This window comes from Paroedura picta, chromosome 6 (assembly GCF_049243985.1).
Source record: "Paroedura picta isolate Pp20150507F chromosome 6, Ppicta_v3.0, whole genome shotgun sequence".
NCBI lineage: Eukaryota > Metazoa > Chordata > Lepidosauria > Squamata > Gekkonidae > Paroedura > Paroedura picta.
In genome coordinates this window covers 87219669-87243234 of record NC_135374.1, presented here as the reverse complement: position 1 = coordinate 87243234, position 23566 = coordinate 87219669, and the positions used below count along the sequence as shown (strand labels likewise).

The following is a 23566-nucleotide window of genomic DNA, read 5'->3' as shown; positions in this document are numbered from 1 at the left end:
GCGTTTCGACCCGCAGCTGATTGGTCAAAGCGAGTCGCCCAACGGCACCGCATCGCGAGCGGCGGTTGAAATGGCCCGGCCGCGGCGCGAGCGCGGATGAAGGCAGGGGAAGGGGGCGGGGTCAAAAGCCGAGCACCGATGCCTAATCCCAGAAGTAAGAAGAGCCGGAGGGGTGGGGGCACTGTTACCAGGAGACCGGAGGCGGGGGGAGGGACATTATTGTGGGCAGCCTGGAGGGGGCGGCGCGTCCAATGAACGAGGGAGCCGTAGCCGCTGGCTAGACCCGCTGCTTTCCCTCTTTTGGGGACGGGACGTGTGGGCGGGAGGGAGAAGTGTTTTCTACCTGCCCAGGTGGCTTGGTGGCTTCTTTGTCCCGCCTCCTTTTGCCAGCCGTTGTGAGGTGGAGGAGGAGGAGGAGAGGGAGGGGTGGAGGGGGCAGTTTCATCTCTGAGCTGCCTGGCCATTCATTGGGCTTCCCGGGTTGAGAGGGAAAAGGAGGCGAAGTAGCGGGTAAGGCAGAGGGAGCGAGTGGGGAAGACGGGGAAAGGGGGAAAATATTACCAGATATATTTTTGGAGCGGACAGTGTACTGGCCAGCATGATCTCTAGAAGGTACTCTGGGCGCAGGAGGAAAAAGACAGAATTTCACACAAAGGTACAGATAGTCCCTAGAAAAAAATCGAGAAAGCAGCACTAATTTTCCAGGCAAGCTATAGCAATATTTGTTCGGGATGAGAAAAAAGGACTGCAATCCTGAATATTCTTCTTTCAGAAGAAATTGGATTTTCTTTCTATAAAAGCTGGGGTCAGGATTCCAAGAGCTGTATTAAGCGTCCATCCTTGACACTTTGGGGAGAAATATGAAAATTATTTCTAGCCCTCTTTCCCTAGTGATTTTTTGAAGGTTGCAGTTTAGAGGTTTGTGTTCCCTGGTCCAGTGTTTGCCTTAAAGATACCAGGTTGCCCAGCAGTTAAATTCTCAAGCAAAACAAATGCTAGTGCCATGGTGACTGACACCTTGCCTTCTAACAAAAAATGGGCAGAACATGACTGAATTGATGTGTTGTTATTGTTTACAGATAGTTTTTAGAATGACATTGGCTACTATGTCTATAAGTGGTTACAGCTAAGAAAAAATGTGTTAAAAATAAAACAATGACTTCTTTCATTTACTATCACCAAAATAGATTCTGGTGAGCACCGTCATCAAGTTAGCCTAACCTCAGGAAGCAAACTATTGAGCAATCCTATGCAGAGCTATTCCAATCCCCTGAAATCAGTTAACTGCATAGTATTGCACTGGCTAGTCATGCATAGCACTAGTGTAAGCAAATCAGGTATATTTAAAAGTATTCTTCCAGTTTGCTTACTTTCACATAAATATGCAGATAGCAATGCATATTTAGATCATACTATAATTCATATTAGTCCATACTCTAATTAAACCTTTTTAACAGGTGTAACACCTTATCAGTGACAATTTAGGTGGTAACAATAATTATTTTATCAAGGTTTTAAATTGATACTTTATAACAAGGGAACTCATAATGTTATTAACAGCCAGACTGCTTGTAATAATGACAGTGGACAAGATCTTGACAAAACTGAAAGGAATGGAAAATCCCAATAATATATTGGAATTAGATACCCTTGATTTCATATGCAGAACCAGTGAAAAAAATGGTAAAAGACCATCTACATTTAAGGGTACACATACACATAGATTTATTGTACTTAAAAAAATACTGCTTTGGGGTGAGATCCAAGATCTGTGCACAAGAATAAGTCCAGCTGAGGCTACAGATGTCTTAATTATAATGACTTCTGGCAGTATATGTCAAGTCTTACAAATGTAAGTTAAAAGTGTACATAGAAAATCATCAAATGAGATTGCCCTTTATGCTGCTTTGGCTGTTGTTTTCTCCACAGGCGACAACAAAAGACAACCTTGTGTTAGCAGATCCATTGTCTAAAAGCGGCCAAGTTTCAAAATTTGAAGAAAAGATTAAGAACAAAGACAAAATCATCCAAAAGTTACAATCTGAGGTTCTGTCATATTTTCCTAATGTTGGTCACTTGTAACAACTGATAACTATGTAATAATTGAAATATGACATCACGTATTTAGTTTAGTCACACATCTGTGAAAACTAGGCAAATGGTTTTGCCTTCTAGATAAAGCTGTAGGAACAAAATTATAATAGTGCCGAAATAACATTATAATGATTGTACAGTAATATTTAATCAATCTATGATGACATTTGTCATTATGACTCAGTGCCCCTTTTTGCTAATGGGTCTCCCCAATGCAGACCCACATAAAATAATGCTATTGAGTTACAGTATCTGAATGTTTTAGGATCACTTTGCTTTTATCCATTTGAATTGAGACATGAAGGAATAAAAGCTGCCTTGTATAGGTTGGTTTTTAGAAATGGATGACAACTAAATTGGTTATTAGTGAGTAAGACATCTTAAGGCCAAACTTTAATTACTCAAATGACATTTTCTTGAAATCTATTAAATAACAGTAGAAAATACAGTACGTAGAATATTTTTAATTGATGGTATTATTTTCAGATGTATTTTACTCTTATAGTGGGTTTCGACAATGTGAAAACCATAGATGCTTTGTTTTATTTCATTTTTAAAACTCTACAGTATGTTGTAATGAAACTACTAATACTTGAAACACTAAAGAGTAAGAATCTAAGTGGATCTGCTCAGCAGCAAGTCCCATGTTATTCAATGGGACTTACTCCCAGGAAAGTACCCCTAAGATTACAGCTTTAGAAATTGAAGTTGCTGCAGATTTTCCTGCCAAAATTGCTTTGGCCCAGGTGCTTATCTCCTTCCTGGGGTATGGGTTGGGAGGTGTTGACTCTTTGCGGGAAAAACAGCTTGGATAAGTGGAGAATGGTAAGACAGGTAAACACAACTAAAACAAATATGTGCCAGTTAGGCCAGAAACTTGTAAGATTTTCCCTCCATTTTCAGCACAAATAAGCCCAATTTATTTAGAGTGGAGCCCAATTTATTTTGGTTTAGTGGTTAAGAGCAGTGGCCTCTGATCTGGAGAACTGGGTTTGATTCCCCATTCCTCCACATGTAGCAAGCTGGGTTATTTTGGTCTAGTCACAGTTCCCTGCTTCAGCTAATTCACAGGGTGTCTGTTGTGGGGAGAGGAAGAGTAGGAAATTATAATCCTTTTGGAGACTCCTTCAGGTCTTAAAAGCAGAGTATGGAAAACCAGCTCTTGGTCATTTAGATTATCATTTGATTTATCAACCATCAACCTCCCATTAGCAGTGAACAGACCCTGAAGAATCTAATAACATACTCAAGAAAAACAGCTTTATTTTGTGCATATGTTTTACATGGTATAAAATATTAGTACAATATAACATTATTTAGGAAGTAAAAGAAATTAAACTGATTTGTTGTTTTTGGACCAACCAGGTTGAACAACTGCAAACAAGAAACTTTGACTTGGAGAAACATGTTATGAAACTACTTAACAATAAGGTGGAAGTAACAAATCAAGTGGACAATTTAGCCAGTAAGAATGAATATCTCTGTAAAGAACTCACTCATATTGACAAGTTAGCTGAACAGCTAGAAAAAGAAAAAGAATTCGTACTGGATAGTGCTGATAAGGAAGTTGCTGAAGCAAAGGTATTTTAATTGCTACATTAAAACATATATTCATAGAAATATATTTTTCAGAATATTTGTGTCTGTCTATATTGGAGGACAAAATCTGGCAAGCATGAAAACCTATCTTTGTCAGTCTGCTAAACTAATTGGAAGATCAGTATACCTTTATTGCAATCTAATCATTAGTCCATAATGCTGTGTCATGGTCAGACCAATATGGCTTGAAGGCTCGGCTAATGTCCCCCCCCCCCCAGTTGGGCGACGAGCAGATTTTAGCTTGCCCACAGAGACTTATAGATCCAACTGGATTCCTGAACGCTCTGCGGGACCCAGTGGCTCCTGGCAGTTCTCTAAATGGACTGGTCAGCGACTGGCATGACAGAATGCTGGCCGCCATTGATGAGATAGCTCCCAGATGTCCTCTCTGACCCTGTCTCAAGCAGGTCCCCTGGTATACTGAGGAGCTTCGCAATAAGAAATGGGAACTGAGACGAGAGTGAGTTTGGAGGAAGAATCATGACAAAGAATTGAGAATATCTTGTAGAATGCAGGTGAAAACCTATGAGATGGCGGTGAAGTCAGTGAAGCACAACCTTTACTCGACTTCTATCATGTTTGCGCACTCATGCCCAGCAAAATTATTTAGATAGTCCGGTCCCCCACCTCCCTTGATAAAGGGCACTGAAGCAACAGCCAATTAGGCATTAGCAGTGAGGCGTTTGTGAGTCATTTCACAGAAAAAATCGTGACTCTGCTGTGACCTCCCTACAGCCTTTGACACAGAAAGTGAACTAGGGGCCCCTTGGCTGTCTTTGGAGAGAACACTAAGTTACTTCAAATGACTCTTAGATGCCTGTAACAAGTGACGAGCTGGCCCAAACAGAGTCTGAAGCTCAATCTTTCAAAGACGGAGGTCCTATGGCTGGGTAGGAAGAGACCAAGCGAGGAAGCGCACCTACCCAACCTGGACGGAGTGCACCTTTAAGGCCATATGCGATCTGGGCCCTGTGTACCTGAGAGACAGTCTCCCTGCCTTTTCACCCCAAAGAGCAACCACCAACTGGCTGGTGATCCCTGGCCCCAAAGAAGTACGCCGAATCCCCACCTGGTGGAATGAGCTCCCCGAAGAGATCAGGGCCCTTACTGAACTACCACAATTCCGAAGGGCATGTAAAAGGGAGTTCCTCCACCAGGCATTTGCTGAAGCCAGCTGATTTAACAACATCTGTTGGTTCCCCAAATACCCCCTCCATGATCTGAGCCATGCTGACCTACAGGTTCATGTTAAAAGTTGAAAGTTGATGTTTCCCTGTGAATCTGTTATAGTGTTTTTATTATAATCTGTTATGTTCAATTTCAGAACCACTATTATGTTACTATCACTAGATTTTGATGTATACCCATGATGTTTTATGTAAACTGCAGTGAGCCTTATGGGAGGGTGGTATAGAAATTAAATAAATAAATATATTGACATATTAAGCTTCTGTTGGCAGTCATAAACTTATACAATAGAGCTTGATGCATGATGTTCCACTAGAGTAGTATTCTGAAATGGACATGACACCAGTGTAGTGTCTGTGTGGTAGGCCTTGTGTTCAGTATTTTGCACCCACATATGCCTGCATAATGTCTCACAGAACTGTGTGTGTGTGTGTGTTATGTGCCATCCAGTCATTTCCAATCTATGGAGACCCTATGAATTAATGACCTCCCAAATTTTCTATTGTTAGCAGCCTTGTTCAGGTCTTGCCATGCAGGTCATGGCTTCCTTTATGGAGTCAGTCCATCTCATGTTGACCTGCTAAATAGATTAATATATTTCAGTGGAATGGCTCTTTGATCTAATTTAGTTGAAAATGGTTTTTATGTTTGTTTGAAAGGAGGTCTGTCCAATCTTTTCCACCCTCTCCCTGCTATAGCACCTTGCTCTCTCTGTAGAAACAGAAAAGCATTGAACCTAAACATAGGGGCTGCACCTGAGATGTGTGTGTGGGTACCCATGAAAACATCTCCCACATGAACAAGTGGGTAGTTCCACGGTTTTTATTGGCCTAATCTTCTGATTTGAAAAAAATCTTTGGAATTTCTGTAAATAAATTTGTAATTGCAACCAATCAGTTACTTTGAAAGCTTCCTTTATATCCTGGGGGGTGCCACATTATATATTTTTATTTTTATTTTTATTCTGCCCTCCCCAGACTGTTCTAATATTGCCAAATAATTACTTATTTAAAATTTTTATTTGAAGGAAAGTAACTAAAAATGATACTTAAAAAAAATCCTGTGTCTTTTTGGAAGATCATGAAGTCTATATTCTTCCAGTAGCTCTATAGAGTATCATGGTCTATCAGCTGGAGTCCCTTCCTGACTCAGTAATCTTAACTCCTAGACACCGTTTGTTTACAAATATTCTTAAATCTGCAGATGAAACTTATTAAAGAAGAGTTGGTTTTTGTGCCCTACTTTTCACTCCCCAAAGTAGTCTTAAAGCAGCTTACAATTGCCTTCCCTTCCTCTCCCCTGTGGGGCTGACAGGACTGCTCTGTGAGAACGATACTATCAGGACTGTGAGTAGCCCAAGGTCATCCAGCTGGCTCCATGTGAGGAGCGGAGAATCAAGAAAAGTATTTAAGGGCCCAGTACTCTTGAGTACCTTCAGGGTACTTTTGTGATGGGAAGGTGTTTTGCTTACTCAGGCTGTAGAATCTAATGTTTTGTACCCAAGCCTAAACCTGCCTGTTTATAGAGATAGTGGCTCCACAGATACCAGGGTGCATAAGTTGTGACATAGCAAGTGGAAGCCTGGGCTGTTCTATGAGCTTGTTTCTGTATGAAATATGGAAAACCAGGATGCACATATGAATTACCACAAAGAATCTCTGAAAAAGTGCCAGTTTTTCTGTACTTCTTTTGCATTTATGGGCTAGAACAGCATGGGGGCATATGCAATTGCATTCGCACCACAAGGTTTTCTGGAACATATGCATGTTTAGCACATTAGAAATACTGATCTAGGTATCTTAAAATGTATTTATTTTGCCTTTTCTGATGAGAATGACAGCTTACAGAAGATAGTATATATCTGCATTACAACCTCTGTTTAGTAAACTACTTATCATACACGATAGAATAGTATTAAAAGCCACCCTCCTGTCCTCTGGAAGGCCATTCCACAGGACTGGAGCCACAACGGAAAATAACCAAGATCTGGTTGTGGCAGATCTAAGAGATCTTTTAATTGAGTGGGTAATCAGAAGGGAGCTCTAGGAGAATTACATTTGGTATACAAATTCATACCGGAGTACATAGCCCTTCAGATATGTGTGTCTCAGGCCCTGGCTTTAAAGTGACAACTTAAAACTTGAATTGAGTCCAAAAGTATACAGGTAACCAATAACTATGTCTTAAAGTCAGAGTAATTTGATCATATCTTAACCTGGACAGCCCAGGCTAGCTAGATCTCATTAGATCTCGGATGTTAAGCAGGTTTAGCCTTGGTTAGTATTTGGAAGGGAGTCCACTAAGGCAGTCCAGGATGGCTACACAGAGGTAAGCAATGGGAAACCACTTCTGAACATCTCTTGCCTTTCAAGGGTGAGTGGGCTGCAGTTTGTTGTTACTTTCCACCAAATTGATCATACCTTCAGACTTGTCTGTAGATAAACAGCTGCATTTCGTACCATTGTAGCCTTTGTATATTCTTAAAGAGTGAAATGCAATGTAGTTTTCTAATTTCTTAAATTGCAGACGCATGTATCAGTGTGGCTAGCTTAACGTGGTCTAAAAGGGGAGAAAATGTCTGCACGAGGTGCAACTGAAGGGTGTGTTTATTACAAACTTTAAAAAAATTATCACAGCTAATGGCCGCACATCATTGCTTTGGGACTCCATTCTAGGAGTTATCAAATTGAGTTGGATATGAATTAGCTGGTCTTAAAGGTGCTACTGGACTCTGATTTTATTGTGCTACTTCAGACCAACATGGCTACTCATTTGAATCAATGTGTATGTGCACATTGTGATAGCGTACACATAAACATTAATAACAAAAACTGCTTACCTAGAAGCTCAGGCTAGCTCCTCTAATGACTGTTTTGTGTTTGCTTCATAGTTCCTTCCTGAATTGTATTCAGAGTTGCCTGCAGTTATGGCTCAAGGTCAGTTGAGGAAGCTGGGCTACTTGGTTTAATAGGGGAAGATAATGGAAAGTCTATATAGATTCAGATTCAGATTACCTTTATTGGCATAAAAGAAAGTCTATATAAAAGTTGCAGGATTGCCTGTTTTCCAAAGATTAATGTAAATATGTGTGACTTATGCTCCTGATATGCAAGGATGTGGAGCAAGGAGCAAAGGCTATCAGATGACAGCATGTCTGGTTCCAGTTCCTAATAGTACATCTAAAGGAGTAATTCCAATGCATTTGTGCATCACTGAGAAATGCCTTACAAAAAGCCTGCTTTCTCTTTGACTTAATATATTTTCCTTTTTTTCATTTTAGTCTCAAATTAAATGTCAGCAAAATACCATACGGAAACTGGAACATACAATCAACGTTCTTAGATCTGTAAGAACTAACATTTTTTTACTTATAATAAAACTTCATATTTTTCATACTGCAGAATGCATTTAAGAGTAGAACAAATACTACTTATTAAGAAGATGGGTAAGAGTGGCAAAAAATCTCCTGATAATTGGAGAACAGTAGTCGAGTCAGTATACGTGTGGAATTAAAGAACATAAATTGTGCCCTTCTGAGTGCAGATTTCCCCCACACTATACTCTCTGGTATGTGAATAATTATATGTATCCAAAATAACTACCTGGGAATGAAAGTTTATTTCCTGAAAAAATATCCTGTGCAAAAAGAGCCATCTTGGTATAGTGGTTAAGAATGTCAGTTTCTAATCTGGCAATATGGGTTTGAGTCCCCACTCCTCTACATGCAGCCAGCTGGGTGAACTTGGGCTTGTCACAGCGCTGATTGCCTTTGCTGTGTTCAGGTAATTATGTTTTTATGATCAATCTTCACTAATCATAATACATACTCACATATGGGGTTCTGCTATGCCAAAAAGCTGCTTGCTTTATCTATCGGCATCCCAGGGCTTGATAAATCCCAGGAAACAGGACACCAAGTTGCCTAGAAATTTCATTGTGGCTCCTAGCATTTTCAGTGGTGTCCCAGCAGTCTAAATAGACATATGAAGGGTTGGATTCAACTAGTTCTTTCACAGGTGAAAAAGGGAGGAAAGAGCCCCCATTGGGATATTTGGGATCATGGGACCTGCATAGTCAAAAGCCATGTGGAGCAGAAAAAATAATAGAGAAATTGACTGAGATTGAAAAGAAAGCTGGCTGGATCAAACCCAAAGTTTCTTTATCATTTCACATCAGGATGCCTTGTTGTAGAACATACAAATAAATGTACATGCCATTCTTGTAAATTGTTTATAACTTCACACCATCCAATGAATTAATGCCTTAATCAGTTGTCTTCTATATTGGCTCCAGTATTCTGTTAAATTACCCTATTTGTACCTTGCCCTTCTCCCAGTGGGGACCCAAAGCAGGTTATATTTTTCTCCTCACCTCCATTTTATCCTCACAGCAACCTCTGGTGATGAGGCTGAGAGTGAATGACTAGCCCAAGATCACCCAGTGAGCTTATATGGCAGAGTGGGGATTATGAACAAATGGGGAGAGATTTGGCTAGGGGTAGAGGTTAGTTTTTTTGTTTTGTTTTTTGGTGATGACAACTTAGGTTACCCCTGTGTTTATATATTATACTTCTTTCATACTTTTAATAAAATTATGAAGACGTGGAAAGAGTTTAGAATTAGGTTTTAGGAAAGCAATCATTAGAAAATAAGATCATAGATACAAAGCTCAAGAGGATGAAAAAATAAATTTGGCTAATAATTTTTTAGGCTGGTCCAAATACCGAAGAACACCTGTCCAGGCTTATTCTAACCTTATACATTAGGATGACAAAACTCAGTATACTTAGGTAGCACTAAGAAGAATCCATCCTATTCTTTATCTTTTTGGAACATTGCTGCTCATTAGATTTTTATGAGATGTCACAAAGGAAGTATGGGAGAGGAATGTATTAGTTAAAATGAATTAAAAAAAACATGCTGTATCACTAAATGTTACTTGACAAGAGTTTTTCCACTAAAGATGAAAAACTCCAAGATTTTTTTTTTTTTGGGGGGGGGGAAATACACATGCAAAGGAATTTTCACTGAACTTTCATGGAATAAAATGGTGTTATTTTAGAGTACATACTGCCATCTGTCTTCAGATGACAGATCAGCAGCTGGAGGCCCAGGGACCAAATCTGGCCCAATGACAAGTGCAGTTGTTAATTCAGCTCCTCAGTTAGCAGCTGTCCCCTTTGGTCTCCATTCAGAGACCACTTAAGGATGGGGTTGTGGTAATGATTTATCCCTCCACTGCTCATCTATTCTCAGCATAGCTGTCCTGGAGAATGAGTTGTTGACTGAAGTTCAGGGTTTTACTTACACACTAAAATTTAATAGTGATGCATGTCTATCCTTTGATGGTTTGTTACAGGCCAGCTGCTTGCTTCATAATAAATAAAATACGTAGAATATACAGATAGCAAAATGCTGAAATAAACATTTATGTTAGTTGCTTAATAGTTTCTGTTATAACTATTTACTTTGGCCTTTACAAGGCTGCTTTAGACACTGAAGAATCAGAAGAGTGCTGCCCTTTAAGACTTGACAAATGTATAAAGACACTGAAAGAAGACAGAGATTATTATAAATCTGAAGCTGAAAATATGAAGAAGGTACTTCGAAATACATCTTCAACTCCTAAGCACAGTCCCTCTCATGCTGTTTCAAAGATTTCATCCCCCATTCAGGTATATTTTGGAGTGAGTTGTGAGTTTGTCATAGGCTGTTTTTTGTCAGTTGTGTTTTTCTCACTTTCCAGCTGTGCCCACTGCACTAGGCTTCCCAACAAGAATAACCATTCAGGAGATACTTCCAATTTGGAATTCTAAAACCTAAATTATGGCTCAAAGTAAAAACGAGAGAGAGAAAATGATTCATTTTACAAAGGAACAAATGGAAATCTGTTAAATTTGTTAAATATAAAAACTGAGGTATATCCAGGAGTTTGCCATGCAATAATTCCTTCCACCTGAGAGGATGAGGCTCTTAACGTACAGGGTTTCACAGGACTTAACAAGATTGAGCCATTGTGGTCTTTCTGTGCAGTGCATTTCTCTCATTCTGGCATGTGCAAAGGAAATTCTCTGTTCAAAAGCAGACTAGCTAAATTGTCAAAATCTTATTGATCCAGCAAAATAGGGCCTTAGTCTTTGGATTTTCAGAGCATTACAAAAGTAATTCAGTACCATCACTACCCCAGACTTCTTCAGTAACCATGAATTTCAAAGACTCTTTCCTACAGAGGCGAGCAGAAAGGGGGCAGGACAATGCTACCTTTGGAGTGACTTACAAGCTTACTATATGCATTTCCACCAGTGCCCCTTCTTGCCACAATTTTGAGGAAGACCAGACTGCAGAGCTGAAGTGATTTTAGTGACTAGCCACTGGCTACATAGGCCCCAATTGTTGAACAGTTGCTATGAGCCCAATAGGGAAATGCAGCATAAAAAATAAAGGTGATTATGATGATGATCAATGTTCCTAATTCAATGTCTTCTCACTCCAGGAGAGCTCCTGTGTGCAAATGCTGGTGGCTTTACCTCCCTATCTGCAGAGGTCACTAGACCACTGTAGCTATCCTCATAAGCTTATCTGAGTTTCTGCACGGATCCTACAACTCATATATACAAAACATCCTGGAATATGTTTGTTTTTTGGTGTGATTGCAAATACATCACTCACCACAATCAGTAGGAATTTAAACAATGCTGGCCTTCTTGCAATTTGGTCTAGTTTGGAACTTACTTGAAGCACCTCAAAATCCCAGGCTTCAGCTCTACCAATTGTTATTCATTCCAAAGGAACAGTTTCCCCCCTCTTTCCATCCACATAGAAAGTAATGCTTAAGAGAAACGGGTTTTTGTCCTGCTATTGGGCGGAAGAAAGGCTTCTGGGATTATGATCATTTCTATCCAGTCATATTACCTTTATGACATCTATGTAGTTAAATACTTGTTTAGACTCCTTATCAATTACATTCTAAGCAATATTAATAAAGAGATATTTAGGGAGTATTGCTCAGAACAACACAAACTGAGTTTACTGGCTTAACGAAGTATTTAAAATCATAGAATCAAATCAAACTACTAAGTTAATGACTCTGTGAAATTGCAATATATTTTGTAAACTAGGTAATCAAAAAAGTGAGTTAACTTTCTCTTCACTAACCTTTTAGGGAAGCGGCTCAGATCCAGAATTTTTGAATGTCTTGAGAGAACGCGAAGAACTTAAGTGTATGCTGGAAAAATATGAACGTCATATGGCAGAAATTCAGGGCAATATTAAGGTTCTTACAAAAGAAAGAGACAAAATAATCTTTCTTTATGATCAGGTAATGTTTGTTAGAATATAGAATATTTTGTCAAGAACAATTTGCCTATCATATGTAATCTTGCCATTTTTCTGAGTTGTTTATCTGACAATAGTCTCAGAATGCCTTGGTGAGGGTTTGTCCCCAGATGGCTGAGCTGACAAGTAGGAGAAATTTTGATTTATCAGCAGTGGTTCCTAATTTCTAGAGTTCCCTTCATCTAGAGATGCAGCAAGTTCGATTAAATGCTTTTGTTTTGCTAGGTTTTTGGCACTTGCAACAATGCCCTCAGATTGAAACATTGATATTTTAAAACCTTTAATAATGTTTCTAGTCTTTCTTTTTATATGCATAAATTACTGCATATGTAGTATTTAACTAATAAATATATTAAGTTAAATGATTATCTACGTAGTTTGTGTTCTGGCAACCGATTGCCATTTTGGTATTGCAGCACTTTATTCTCACAGATACATATCTGTACCTAAAGCAAAATTTTACATAACAGGCACAGGAAGAAATAAGTCGATTGAGAAAAGAGGCTATCAAAATTCCCAAAGTTTCTAAATCTCCAATGGCTGCTCAAGCTGTTCTAAGGCGTGTGGAGACAGAGAGGGATGCAGCTATTTGTGATCTCCGAAGGATGTCCACAGAACGTGATAGCTTGAGAGAGAGGTTAAAGGTTTGACATTTTATCTAATTTCATTTATACAACATCAACACAATTTAATACAGTTGCTAAGGTGTGGTGTTAACTGTTTTGTTTCATATATTTTGTTAACTGTGTTTCTTGTATTAATTTATATGTAGATTGCTCAAGACACTGCATTTAATGAGAAAGCTCACTTGGAACAGAGAATTGAAGAACTAGAATCAAATATTCAAAGTGTAAGGAAAAATTACTCTTGTAAATGTACTGGTTAATAGTAATATATAATTATATTAAAGATTGCTGTTGTTGTTAGGTGTGAAGTCGTGTCCGACCCATCGCGACCCCATGGACAATGATCCTCCAGGCCTTCCTGTCCTCTACCATTCCCCGGAGTCCATTTAAGTTTGCACCTACTGCTTCAGTGACTCCATCCAGCCACCTCATTCTCTGTCGTCTCCTTCTTCTTTTGCCCTCAATTGCTCCCAGCATTAGGCTCTTCTCCAGGGAGTCCTTTCTTCTCATGAGGTGGCCAAAGTATTTGAGTTTCATCTTCAGGATCTGGCCTTCTAAGTAACAGTCAGGGATTACAATAATATTGTAAAGATGTACTTTTTGTGTTAATATATTAATAACTTTGTTCTAGGAATATGCACATAGTTTTGCTTTGCTGTTCACTGATGTTTATGTTTTCCTGATCTGTAAAAAGCTTTAATTCCCAGAACGGGGCTTTTAAAGTTAAGATCTACTGCAGCCTCATAAAGGAAGTTGAGTAATTGTCCATTTTAAAGGTTTTAAGGAAATTGTACCTTGTTTGAATCCAAATCTTAATAACCTACAAATTTTGGGAAATCATTATATATACAATTATTTCATGATTTTTTCACCACATAGGCAGGTTCACCTGGAGAAGGTGGTCCTTTAGATACCCTCATCTCAGATCATTTAGTGTAGAGGTTCTCAACCTTCCTAATGCTGCGACCCCCTTTGGGTCGCTGCAGCAGCAGTGGCACAGCAAGCGTGGCTGCGTTACGGGCCTTGGCAACCCCTGGGGAAAAGGTTGATTGACCCCCCCTAGGGGTTGTGACCCCCAGGTTGAGAATCACTTATTTAGAACTTTAATGAACCAGCTGAAGGCAGCATTCCTAGGTCCACCACATTATAGTTACCACATTGTGACACTTTGAAGCATGGGTAAATGGGGCAAGGTCATCTCTTTCCTGGAGAAAACTGAAATAGCATACTTACAGAAACTAGTGAAAGTTGCTCCAAGCATGGCAATGACATTTAAGTTAAGGTGACCAGATAGTCCCACTTTTGGAGGGACATCTGGGGGCACCTGGCAAATAGTACTTATGTTGAAATTTAAAAAATATATATATTACAATACTATTTTTGCATCCTATGCATTCTATGAAACTTTTTGTTGCTCCATATAGACCAAATTTTAATCAAGAATCCCCCCGGTCAACGGTGTCCCACCTTACCAATGTTAAAAATCTGGTCACCTTAATTTAAGTGAAAATTAATTTACACAATTCCACTTCCTTTTCAGATTACTTTATACTGATTCTCTGTTTGTAACTACTAATCCTGTTCTAATAATTTACACAGAAAATTTACACTTAAAGGACTCAGGAAGGAATTCATACCACCCCTATATCTCATTACCCCCACCCCGTAATCTTCTCTACATAGAGAGTTCCCAGTTTGATTTCCTTCCACATATCTGAGGAAGTGAGCTGTGACTCACAAAAGGTCATATTGAAAGAAATGTTATTAGTCTTTAATGATCCACTGAACTTTTGTTTTATTTTAAAGAATTTGGACAATGACACCGAACATTACTAATGTATGTGTACTTAGACTGATAGCATCTAGTTGCTAAATTGTCAGCCTGTTTTGTAGCTACTTCGGCTGATTTTTATGACTTCTTTGGCTCAAAGCAAGTATGATAGCCAGAGCAGCATTTGTAGGAGAACTTTGAGAACTGAGGACAGTAAGCAACATCTCCCCATGCCCTTCTAGCTATAGCTGTTGCAGCAAAAAAAGTAGTTGAACTCAGCAATTTACTGTTACCCCACAGCAACACTAAATAATGTCTGTAAATAATACAAAACCAACAAATGTATTTACAATCTTTCAGACCAAACTGTAAATATCCCTCCAGGGTTTATATGTATACCCCATATTTAAAAGCAGCAAGTTTCCCCAGTTTTTACTTTGGGTAGGCTGAGGGTACTAGATATTTTGTTATTTTATTGTTAATTTGTTATATTCTTTTAGGGTTTTTTTTATTACCTTATAGCTTTATATGGAAAGGTAGGGTAAACATTTTTAAAAATCAATTTCTTAATAGCTTTGTCCTTGTCTCAGACAACAGTTATTGTTTTTTGTTTCAGACAAGCAATAGAAAAAGTTTCTCAGTTTGCTGAAAACAGACTCCATTTGTAGAAGGTGGAAGAATCATAGAATCATAGAGTTGGAAGGGGCCATACAGGCCATCTAGTCCAACCCCCTGCTCAACGCAGGATCAGCCCTAAGCATCCTAAAGCATCCAAGAAAAGTGTGTATCCAATCTTTGCTTGGAGACTGCCAGTGAGGGGGAGCTCACCACCTCCTTAGTCAGCCTATTCCACTGCTGAACTACTGTGTGAAATTTTTTTTCCTGATATCTAGCCTATATCGTTGTACTTGTAGTTTAAACCCATTACTGCGTGTCCTTTCCTCTGCAGCCAATGGGAACAGCACCCTGCCCCCCTCCAAATGACAACCTTTCAAATACTTAAAGAGGGCTATCATGTCCCCTCTCAACCTCCTTTTCTCCAGGCTGAAGCTTTCTCTTCACCTAAAAATATGAATAGACAACACACAGAATTTGAAACAGCTGAAGAAGAAATGTTATATGGCACTTATAGCTTTCCACTGTTCTCAGTAATTCCTTGTCCCTTTAACCCTTCAGCTTGACAATGAACGGCTAGAGCAAATATCAAAGATGTCTTTGATGAAGGAGACGATAGAATCCATAGAAATGGAAATGAAAATACTGGCAAGAAGAGCAGTGGAGTCAGAAACTGAGCTAAATAGACAAAGGACAATAAATGCTTCACTAAGGTAAATAAAACATATTCAGTAAAGAACCTATAATTACACATTTATGTCTGTTGCCCAAAAGCTGTTCTCCATAGTTCTTTGGGATTGCTACCGTAAGTATTTTTGGCTTGAACAAGTGTTCATCCAGTGTATTGATAGAATATATATAAAAATCCAGTAATCTGAAAGTGTTGTGATCTATCATCTATAATCACAGGTTATTGTTCTTTAATTACCTTGAACATGGCTGCTCACTTCACTCACTAGTTATACATTTATTGTTGACTGATACAGCTTTTTCTTCACTTATTTGGTAGTGGCAAGAAATACCAGCATAAATTGCATGTGGATACAAGACTTTCTAGAGTTATTACTAGTTACAGCAATTCCCTGTCTCCTCATACAATTTTTTCCTGATGTACACAGTTCTGACCACCCTCTGTTTCTGCTTGAGGTTATCTTTGCAAAGAGGGGATCTAGCACAGCACTAGTTTTCCTAATTGTGTATAAGCTTCTTGTATCAGAAGGCAAAAGAGTGAGCTTAAATTATACTTGTATACAGGGATTTTCATGACATTATGTTCCAGGTGGTCTCTTTGTAGTAATACTTATATCACATCTCATCTTCTTTTTAAAAGTTCAGTCAGTTTGCACTTTATGTTAATTAATCATATAATCATATGGTCATGTCAGGAGATGAAGGCCCCCTCATCTCTGATCAGGGAGTGATAACTTGGAGGGCTGGCTGGTTGACCATCTGGATAGCTGAATTCTGCCCATGCCACGAATTATTCCCACAACTCAGCTGGATGCCAACAAAACAGATACTGTCTGATTATTTGGCAGAGAGAAGATGAACTCACCTATAACATTGTTAAAACAATAAGGCTGGACCTGTTGTTTTATTTCATAGGGCTATATACAGAACAGATTTTTTGCTACCAAAAGGCCCTTGTGTCAGTGGAACAGAACTGTCTCCCTCCTCTGTTCCCCTGCAGCCACTTCATCTCCCCCAAATACTGTTCCTGAGGAAGAGTTGGCCATGAGGGACAGACTGGGGGTCTGCATCCAACGTAGTTTGACCAATTATAAGCCAATTCCCATCCATACCCCTTTCTCCCATTTTACTGATATAAAGTCTGTAAGCAAAGATAATTCTAATTGTCCTTATTATTACTCTTCAGTATGCTAAATGAAAAAATAGAGCATAGTCTTTCAGACACTGAACGACAACTTGCAAAGAAAAAATATGAATTACAACTCAGTCAGGAGAAAATTATGTGTCTGGATGAAAAAACAGGTAAGCTACAAATGGTATTATTTAAGCAAAAAATGTTTTAGACATTTGTGTGTGGGTGGGGAGATTATATAGTGGATTGTCCTGATTTGGACAGCCCAGGCTAGCCTGATCTTGTTAGCTTGATCTCAGAAGCTAAGCAGGGTCAGTCCTGCTAAGTATTTAGATGGAAGACAACCAAAGAATACTAGAGTCATTACACAGAGGTAGGCAACAGAAAGCCACCTCCTAATGTCTCTTGCCTTGAAAACCCCACAGAGTCACCATAAATCATCTGGTATTTGAAGTAGAAAAAATACACTGGATTGAAAATCTGTTACTAACTCCACTCAGTCCAATGGTGGCTTTATTTGGGATTGACTTTCTGGTGTCACCCTCCCCTCCAGTCCTTTTCCTTTTTTTACCTGTGTCTCATTTTTTTTGAACATCAGTTAATTAACAAATTAAGAACCTCACTTATTATCCCAAATTTGGAAGTCTGCTTCCATCTTCAGAACTGAGTAGCTGGATAGAAACCTTTGAATAAATCATAAGAAAGTAAAACAGAGAACAGACAATAGACATTAGGAGGCCTTTGAAACCATTTGTTCAAACTTGGATATATTAGTGCATGCAGAAAATATCTCAGCATTGCAAAGTAAAGCAAATTTAACAATCCATGTATTATGACTGGAATTCATAACATACAGAATATGAGTGCATTTCTGCGTTTCATTCTCCTTTCAGAAGCCTCTCTGCTATTCCTACTCATCCCAACCCAAGCCACCAAACTGCATTTTAAATTCCCCTAATTCAAAAACTGTAATTTGCTATTTTACAAAGAAGAATCCCTGAATCAAAAAGAAGATGAAAACCTTGGCTGCACAGCATAACCTTTTGATTGTTTGTCAGAAGCATTGTTTGATCACAGCTTATTGGTTAAAAGTTATTTTAAATTGCCTAAGAATATATATTATTTATGATGTTCACAGAAAACCTTTCAAAACAATACATTGTTCAACAAGAGCAAATTTGTACTCTTCATGAAACAATTGCCGAACTGGATACAGAAAAGGAATCTTTAAAGGACCTTCTGGGTGAAAAAGCAGAGAGAATTATAACCCTTGAAGAAAGCTTAGACATTAAAGTAGGTTTTGATTTGTACGTTCTTGTGTATTAATAGCTTTCAGAATATGTTTATGTGTTACACAGGAAAGATGCTCAAAATGTAGTTTTTGAAAACACAGCCATATTGCCCTAGAATATACAATTCATATTTACTTGAAAAGTATATGATATGTGAAGTATATATCAGATTGCCAACTTCAGGCTGGAATATTCCTGGGGATTTGGGGGTGGATCATGGGGAGGAATATCAGCAGGATATAATGCCATAGAGTTCATCCTTTAAAGAAGCCATTTTTTCCCCAGGGGAACTGATCTTTGTAGTCTACAGATAAGTTGTAATTCTGGGAAAGCTCCAGGTCCTGCCTGGAAATTGCCAACCCTAGTTGTGCTAGTGCTCGGCAAATTCAAACTCCTGTAGTTTATACGGTTTTTATATATGGTATGCAAAGTTAGAGGTTTGAGAAGTCAAACCAAGGTTAAACGTTCTAGCTCGTAGTGCCCTGTTGAATTATTTTATAAAAATAACCTAGCTTCTTCAGTCTGAAAGGTTTGATAAGACCCCAGAACAAATAGCTTTAGCACCACACAAAGAACTTAGCAGTTATTTTTAAACCTCTTTTTATCATAATAGCATGCTTTACAAAGTTTTAAGCCAGATACTATTTATGATTGTATTCAGTTCTTTTTACTAGCTGAGGAGAAAAAACTTTTGAATATACTTATTTATTTTAAGGAAAAGGCTGTTTTTGATTTGAAGAGCATACTTGCCGATATGGAGCATTCATCGAAGTAAGAACATTTAGTCTATTCTTTTCAGTATCCTTGTAATGAACCCAAACAGAATTATTTATACATTTATCAATTTTACATTGATGGTCTCTGAGGCACACCCACCCTCTGCCATTCTGAATGGTTTTGGCCCAGCCTCCCTGTTAGCCTCAGGATGGGAAGGAGAGGATGGTCCTATTCCTTCCCTCCAGTTGAGCACATATCTGTCCTCTTTCACTCTCTGGTTATGTGTGCTCCACCCAATTTTTCCTCCCCTTGCCTGGCTTCAGAGTCTTCCTTATATACTACCTTTAGCTCCATCCCCTTAATTTTGGCCCCAATTAGGGTTTGGACCCGTGTCTTCTTGGAAGTGATACAAGAAGTTTGCCTATTCACTATCAGTGTTTTCTCTCCTTTGTTCTCTTCCTGGGCTTTAAAGGTGACAGGTCAAGCCTCCCTCCTCCATCTTCTTAACCTGGCTGTTCCTGGCCAACTTTCCCTCCTGCAGGCTGCTACTGGACTGTTCAGGTTTTCAGTCTTCTCTTTAGCAGTGGTTGGGGCCATTGTTACCTGCCCTGTCAGACTGGCTAGTGTTCCTGGGTTTCCTACGGGTTGCCTTTCTACTGGCTGCCTTAGGGCATTGGGATGTTTGTAGATTGCCCCGTGGGAGGAGGGCTAAGTTGGGGATGGGAGGCAGCCCCGAGCATTACCTGCTTTCTGTTTCATGGTTTTGTTTTTGAAGCTATCAGCAGAGCTAAGCAACAACTCTGGATTTGCAAGAATTCTGCCGAAGGAAGATGATTTTTCCGCCCTATTTCATAAATGTGAGATCTGTGTCCATAGTTGCTTATGTGATTGTTATCGTGTTCCTAGGTTAGATATAATACTGATACCTTCTCTTGCTTTGGATTAATAACTTTTTTCTAATGGCATATTATATATTTTGTTTTCTTGCACAGACATTCAGCTGAGGCACTCCGTATATGTGAACAGGATATTACCAAGCTACATAATATGTTGGATGATGTTAATACTGAGCTTACTCAAACTGGCAAGTGTAGAGAAGCATTAGCTCGGGAGACTGACATATTACAGGAACAACTTTATGACAGTAAGCAAGAAAATCAGGTATATATCCAGATACAGCCATATTGCAATTTTAAATATATAGTTCTAATATATTTTTTATTTTTATTAAAAGCAACTTCTTTTACAAAGCTTTTGCTGAACCATTGAGTTCATCCTATTCTTTATTAAAGCCAGCATGGTGTAGTGGTTAAGAGCAGCGGCTTCTAATCTGACAAGCCGGGTTTGATTCCCCACTCCTCCACATGCAGCCAACTGGGTGACCTAGGCCTCGTCACAGTCCTGATAGTGCTGATCTGATCAAGCAGTTCTGTCAGAGCTCTCTAAGCCTCACCCACCTCATAGAGTATCTGTTGTGGGGAGAGCGAGGGAAGGTGATTGTAAGCCGCTTTGAGATTCCTTCAGGTAGTGAAAAGTGGGGTATAAAAACCTCCTCCTCCTTATCCTTCTCTTCTTCTCATCCTCTCTTTTGTACTTTTGGGCTGTTAAGTCTTTTGCATGTTTCTTCATTCACCAAATTGCTGTGGTTTTCTGGGTATCACTACTTCAGCACTACAAACTTCTCAAATCATGTTTAATTAGTATTTGTTTGTTATTTAGTATTGGTACATTATAATGCAACTTTAATCTTTATATTTTAAAATCAGAAACTAGCTACTACTAAAAAGTTGTCAAACTTGGATAATAATATGAACTATGTAGATGAAATAGTCTTTCCATTTTCTTTTGACAGATTCTGCAACAAAAACTGGCTGATTCTCAAAATGAAGTTGAGGATATGAAGCTGAAAATTGATGATTTACATGCAGATTTTGGAAGGCTGAAGAATGCACTGAATTCTAAAGTAAATATACATATTGAAAAGCATGCACTATAAAAAGCCCCAACCCAAAGCTTCCTGAAATAGTAGCTAATTTACAGGACTCTCTTTCCCTGTTGCTTGATCTCCCAAGCCTCTACTTTCACAAAGTATTTTGAGTTGATAATGGTGGTGTTTTCTTAGCTCAGAATGGAAAGGAGAGGTCTGTGTGATTTCCTTCTAATGGGGGATGGGGGAAGATATGCAAAGGAGAATGGAAGGGCAGGCAAGGTGCTTAACTGTTTCTTTACCCTAAGGATTCCCAACCAGTGCTCCCTCGAGCTCTTGGTCTCCTTGAGAACTCTCAAGTAGCTCCCTGACCTTTCTCATATATGGATTTGTCCATAAACTTATTTCTGACATTGCCATGAAAGCAGGGAACTGGCTACTTCCATTGACCCTGGGATTGGCATTCTTGTATGGTTACTCATCTAGGAAAGGGGGTGGAGCTTGGCCACCTACTCCAGTCTCAAACTGCTTCCTTTTTCTCCCTCCCTCATTCCTCCTTGGCATGGCAGGGAGATACGATGAGCTGACATCACTTCCAGCCCAGGTCTGGGGCTCCTCAAAGCCTGCAAAGTATTTCAGGGGCTCCTCCATGTTCCAAAGGTTGAAAAAGGCTGCTTCTCACCAGAGGCAGAAGACATCTTAGGTGTTTCTCACTCCCTAATCTCAGGGAAGCAGGAACTTTTTCTCCATCCTGTTTCTCCGTCCTGAGAGCCAGCTTGGTGTAGTGGTTAGGAGTGCGGACTTCTAATCTGGCATGCCGGGTTCAATTCTGCACTCCCCCACATGCAATCAGCTGGGTGACCTTGGGCTTGACACAGCACTGATAAAGCTGTTCTGACTGAGCAGGAATATCAGGGCTCTCTCAGCCTCACCCACCCCACAGGGTGTCTGTTCTGGGGAGAGGAATGGGAAGATGACTGTAAGCTGCTTTGAGCCTCCTTCGGGTAGAGAAAAGCAGCATATAAGAACTAACTCTTCTTCTTCTTTCCTGTGTGGGCGTGCCTGTAGTCCCAGTTCTTTCTTGTCTCTATTACAGAGAGAGCAGCTCTTTCGCTTCACTAACAGCTTGTATCTTTAAATTCTTCCTTAATTGGTTCTAAACTAATTTCCTTTACTTACCTCTTTACTAATCTCTTCTCCCACAAATACTTCCATCCAACTCAATTTGTTCCCTCAGCTAGGCTTTAACTGAATGTAAGCGTGAGGCAGCAGTAAGATGGTGTTTACCAGATGGGGAGGAGAATTGGTAAACATGAGCACTTTTTCCTCCTGATCACTGGTTCTCCTGTATAAGTGTACCACTTCTCAAAACCTCTCGTTACGTATTTGCTGAGATAATGTGTAATTCCACTACAATAGAATGTTACGTATTTTATGTCCAGCTTCTATGGAGTACTTTATTTATTAATTAAAACATTAATATATTGCTTTTATGTATGCTTCAAGACAGCTTACAATAACATGGAAATCCATAGAGTATAAAAGACACTTTGGATAATGAAGGAAGAAAACTCGTGTGAGACATATCTTGATAGTATTTGCTTTGGGAGTTTTTTCAACATTGCTATTGTAGCAAATAATTAGTAGTTTTAAATTTCTGTAGTGGTTAAAACCCATGGGAGGAAGTGAACAAAGTATTTTTTTTGTTCTTTATATGTATACAAAAATAAATATATGCCCTTTGTGAATTCTTCTCAATATTTTCAAATTAATAGTTTGGGAAATGTGGGAACACCATGTCAAGGGGATACAAAAATATCTAAGAACATAAGAAGAGCCCTGTTCGATCTAATTGAGCATTTTTTCTGTCCTGAATCTACTGCTCATCAACTTCATTTAATGCCCTCAAGTTCCAATATTTTGGGAGAAGGAGAAAAAGTCATTTTGGTCAACTCCATCTGTGCATAATTTTATAGACCTCTATCATCTCTCCTCTTAGTCATCTCTTTTCTTAACTGAAATGTCCTAAACTCTTCAGTCTTTCCTCATAGAATTATCCCATTATGTACTTTTCCAAACTCTGCAGTGTTATCTTTTAGTACCGTATATATTCGAGTATAAGCCGACCCAAGTATAAGCCGAGGCACCTAATTTTACCACAAAAAAATGGGAAAACATGATGGAGAAGGGGGTGAAATAATATTTTCTTAATTATTATTCTGTAAGGAGAAGCTTAGTATACCAGATTGTTTCATAACAGAAGGTCCAGAAACTTGTTCTTGACTGTATCTGATATATTCTATACTCAAGGCCGGATATAATTATTTATATTAACGAGAACTTTTGTAAACTTTTTCCAGTGACTTAGCATAATGGCAATGGGTTGGTCCTGTGGGATGTGCAAGGGGTTGGAGAGACCCCAAGTTATTGGTTTGACCCAAAAAGCATCATTTTTCCCTGCCTTCAATGGACTATTATAAAGTCTCATGCAATCCTTTGTTCTACATACAGATTTGGGAAATTTGGGATATGCCCGTGTCTGTATTTCTGCTGCAGTAAAAATATAAAAGGTTCTTCTCTC

General features: G+C 39.0%; 1 protein-coding gene across 10 annotated transcripts in view; it reads left to right on the top strand.

Moving 5' to 3' along the window:
• The first annotated feature begins 18 nt into the window (after positions 1-18).
• Positions 19-23566, top strand: part of TSGA10 (testis specific 10) — a 38261-nt gene continuing 14713 nt past the window's right edge. For 5 of the 10 annotated variants that reach the window (XR_013232077.1, XM_077343483.1, XM_077343482.1 and 2 more), the window contains exons 1-14: positions 547-655; positions 1930-2046; positions 3460-3675; positions 8162-8227; positions 10364-10555; positions 12043-12198; positions 12686-12859; positions 12988-13065; positions 15789-15940; positions 17104-17219; positions 18188-18342; positions 19057-19112; positions 20051-20219; positions 20911-21021. Coding sequence is in view for 9 of the 10 variants with exons in the window: in XM_077343483.1 (XP_077199598.1) it covers positions 599-655; positions 1930-2046; positions 3460-3675; positions 8162-8227; positions 10364-10555; positions 12043-12198; positions 12686-12859; positions 12988-13065; positions 15789-15940; positions 17104-17219; positions 18188-18342; positions 19057-19112; positions 20051-20219; positions 20911-21021 (1815 nt within the window). In the remaining variant the exon portion in view is untranslated. Of the gene's footprint in view, positions 155-438; positions 511-546; positions 656-1929; positions 2047-2232; positions 2461-3459; positions 3676-8161; positions 8228-10363; positions 10556-12042; positions 12199-12685; positions 12860-12987; positions 13066-15788; positions 15941-17103; positions 17220-18187; positions 18343-19056; positions 19113-20050; positions 20220-20910; positions 21022-23566 lie in introns of those variants that run through there. The other 5 variants (XM_077343484.1, XM_077343485.1, XM_077343480.1 and 2 more) reach the window with 5 other exon arrangements.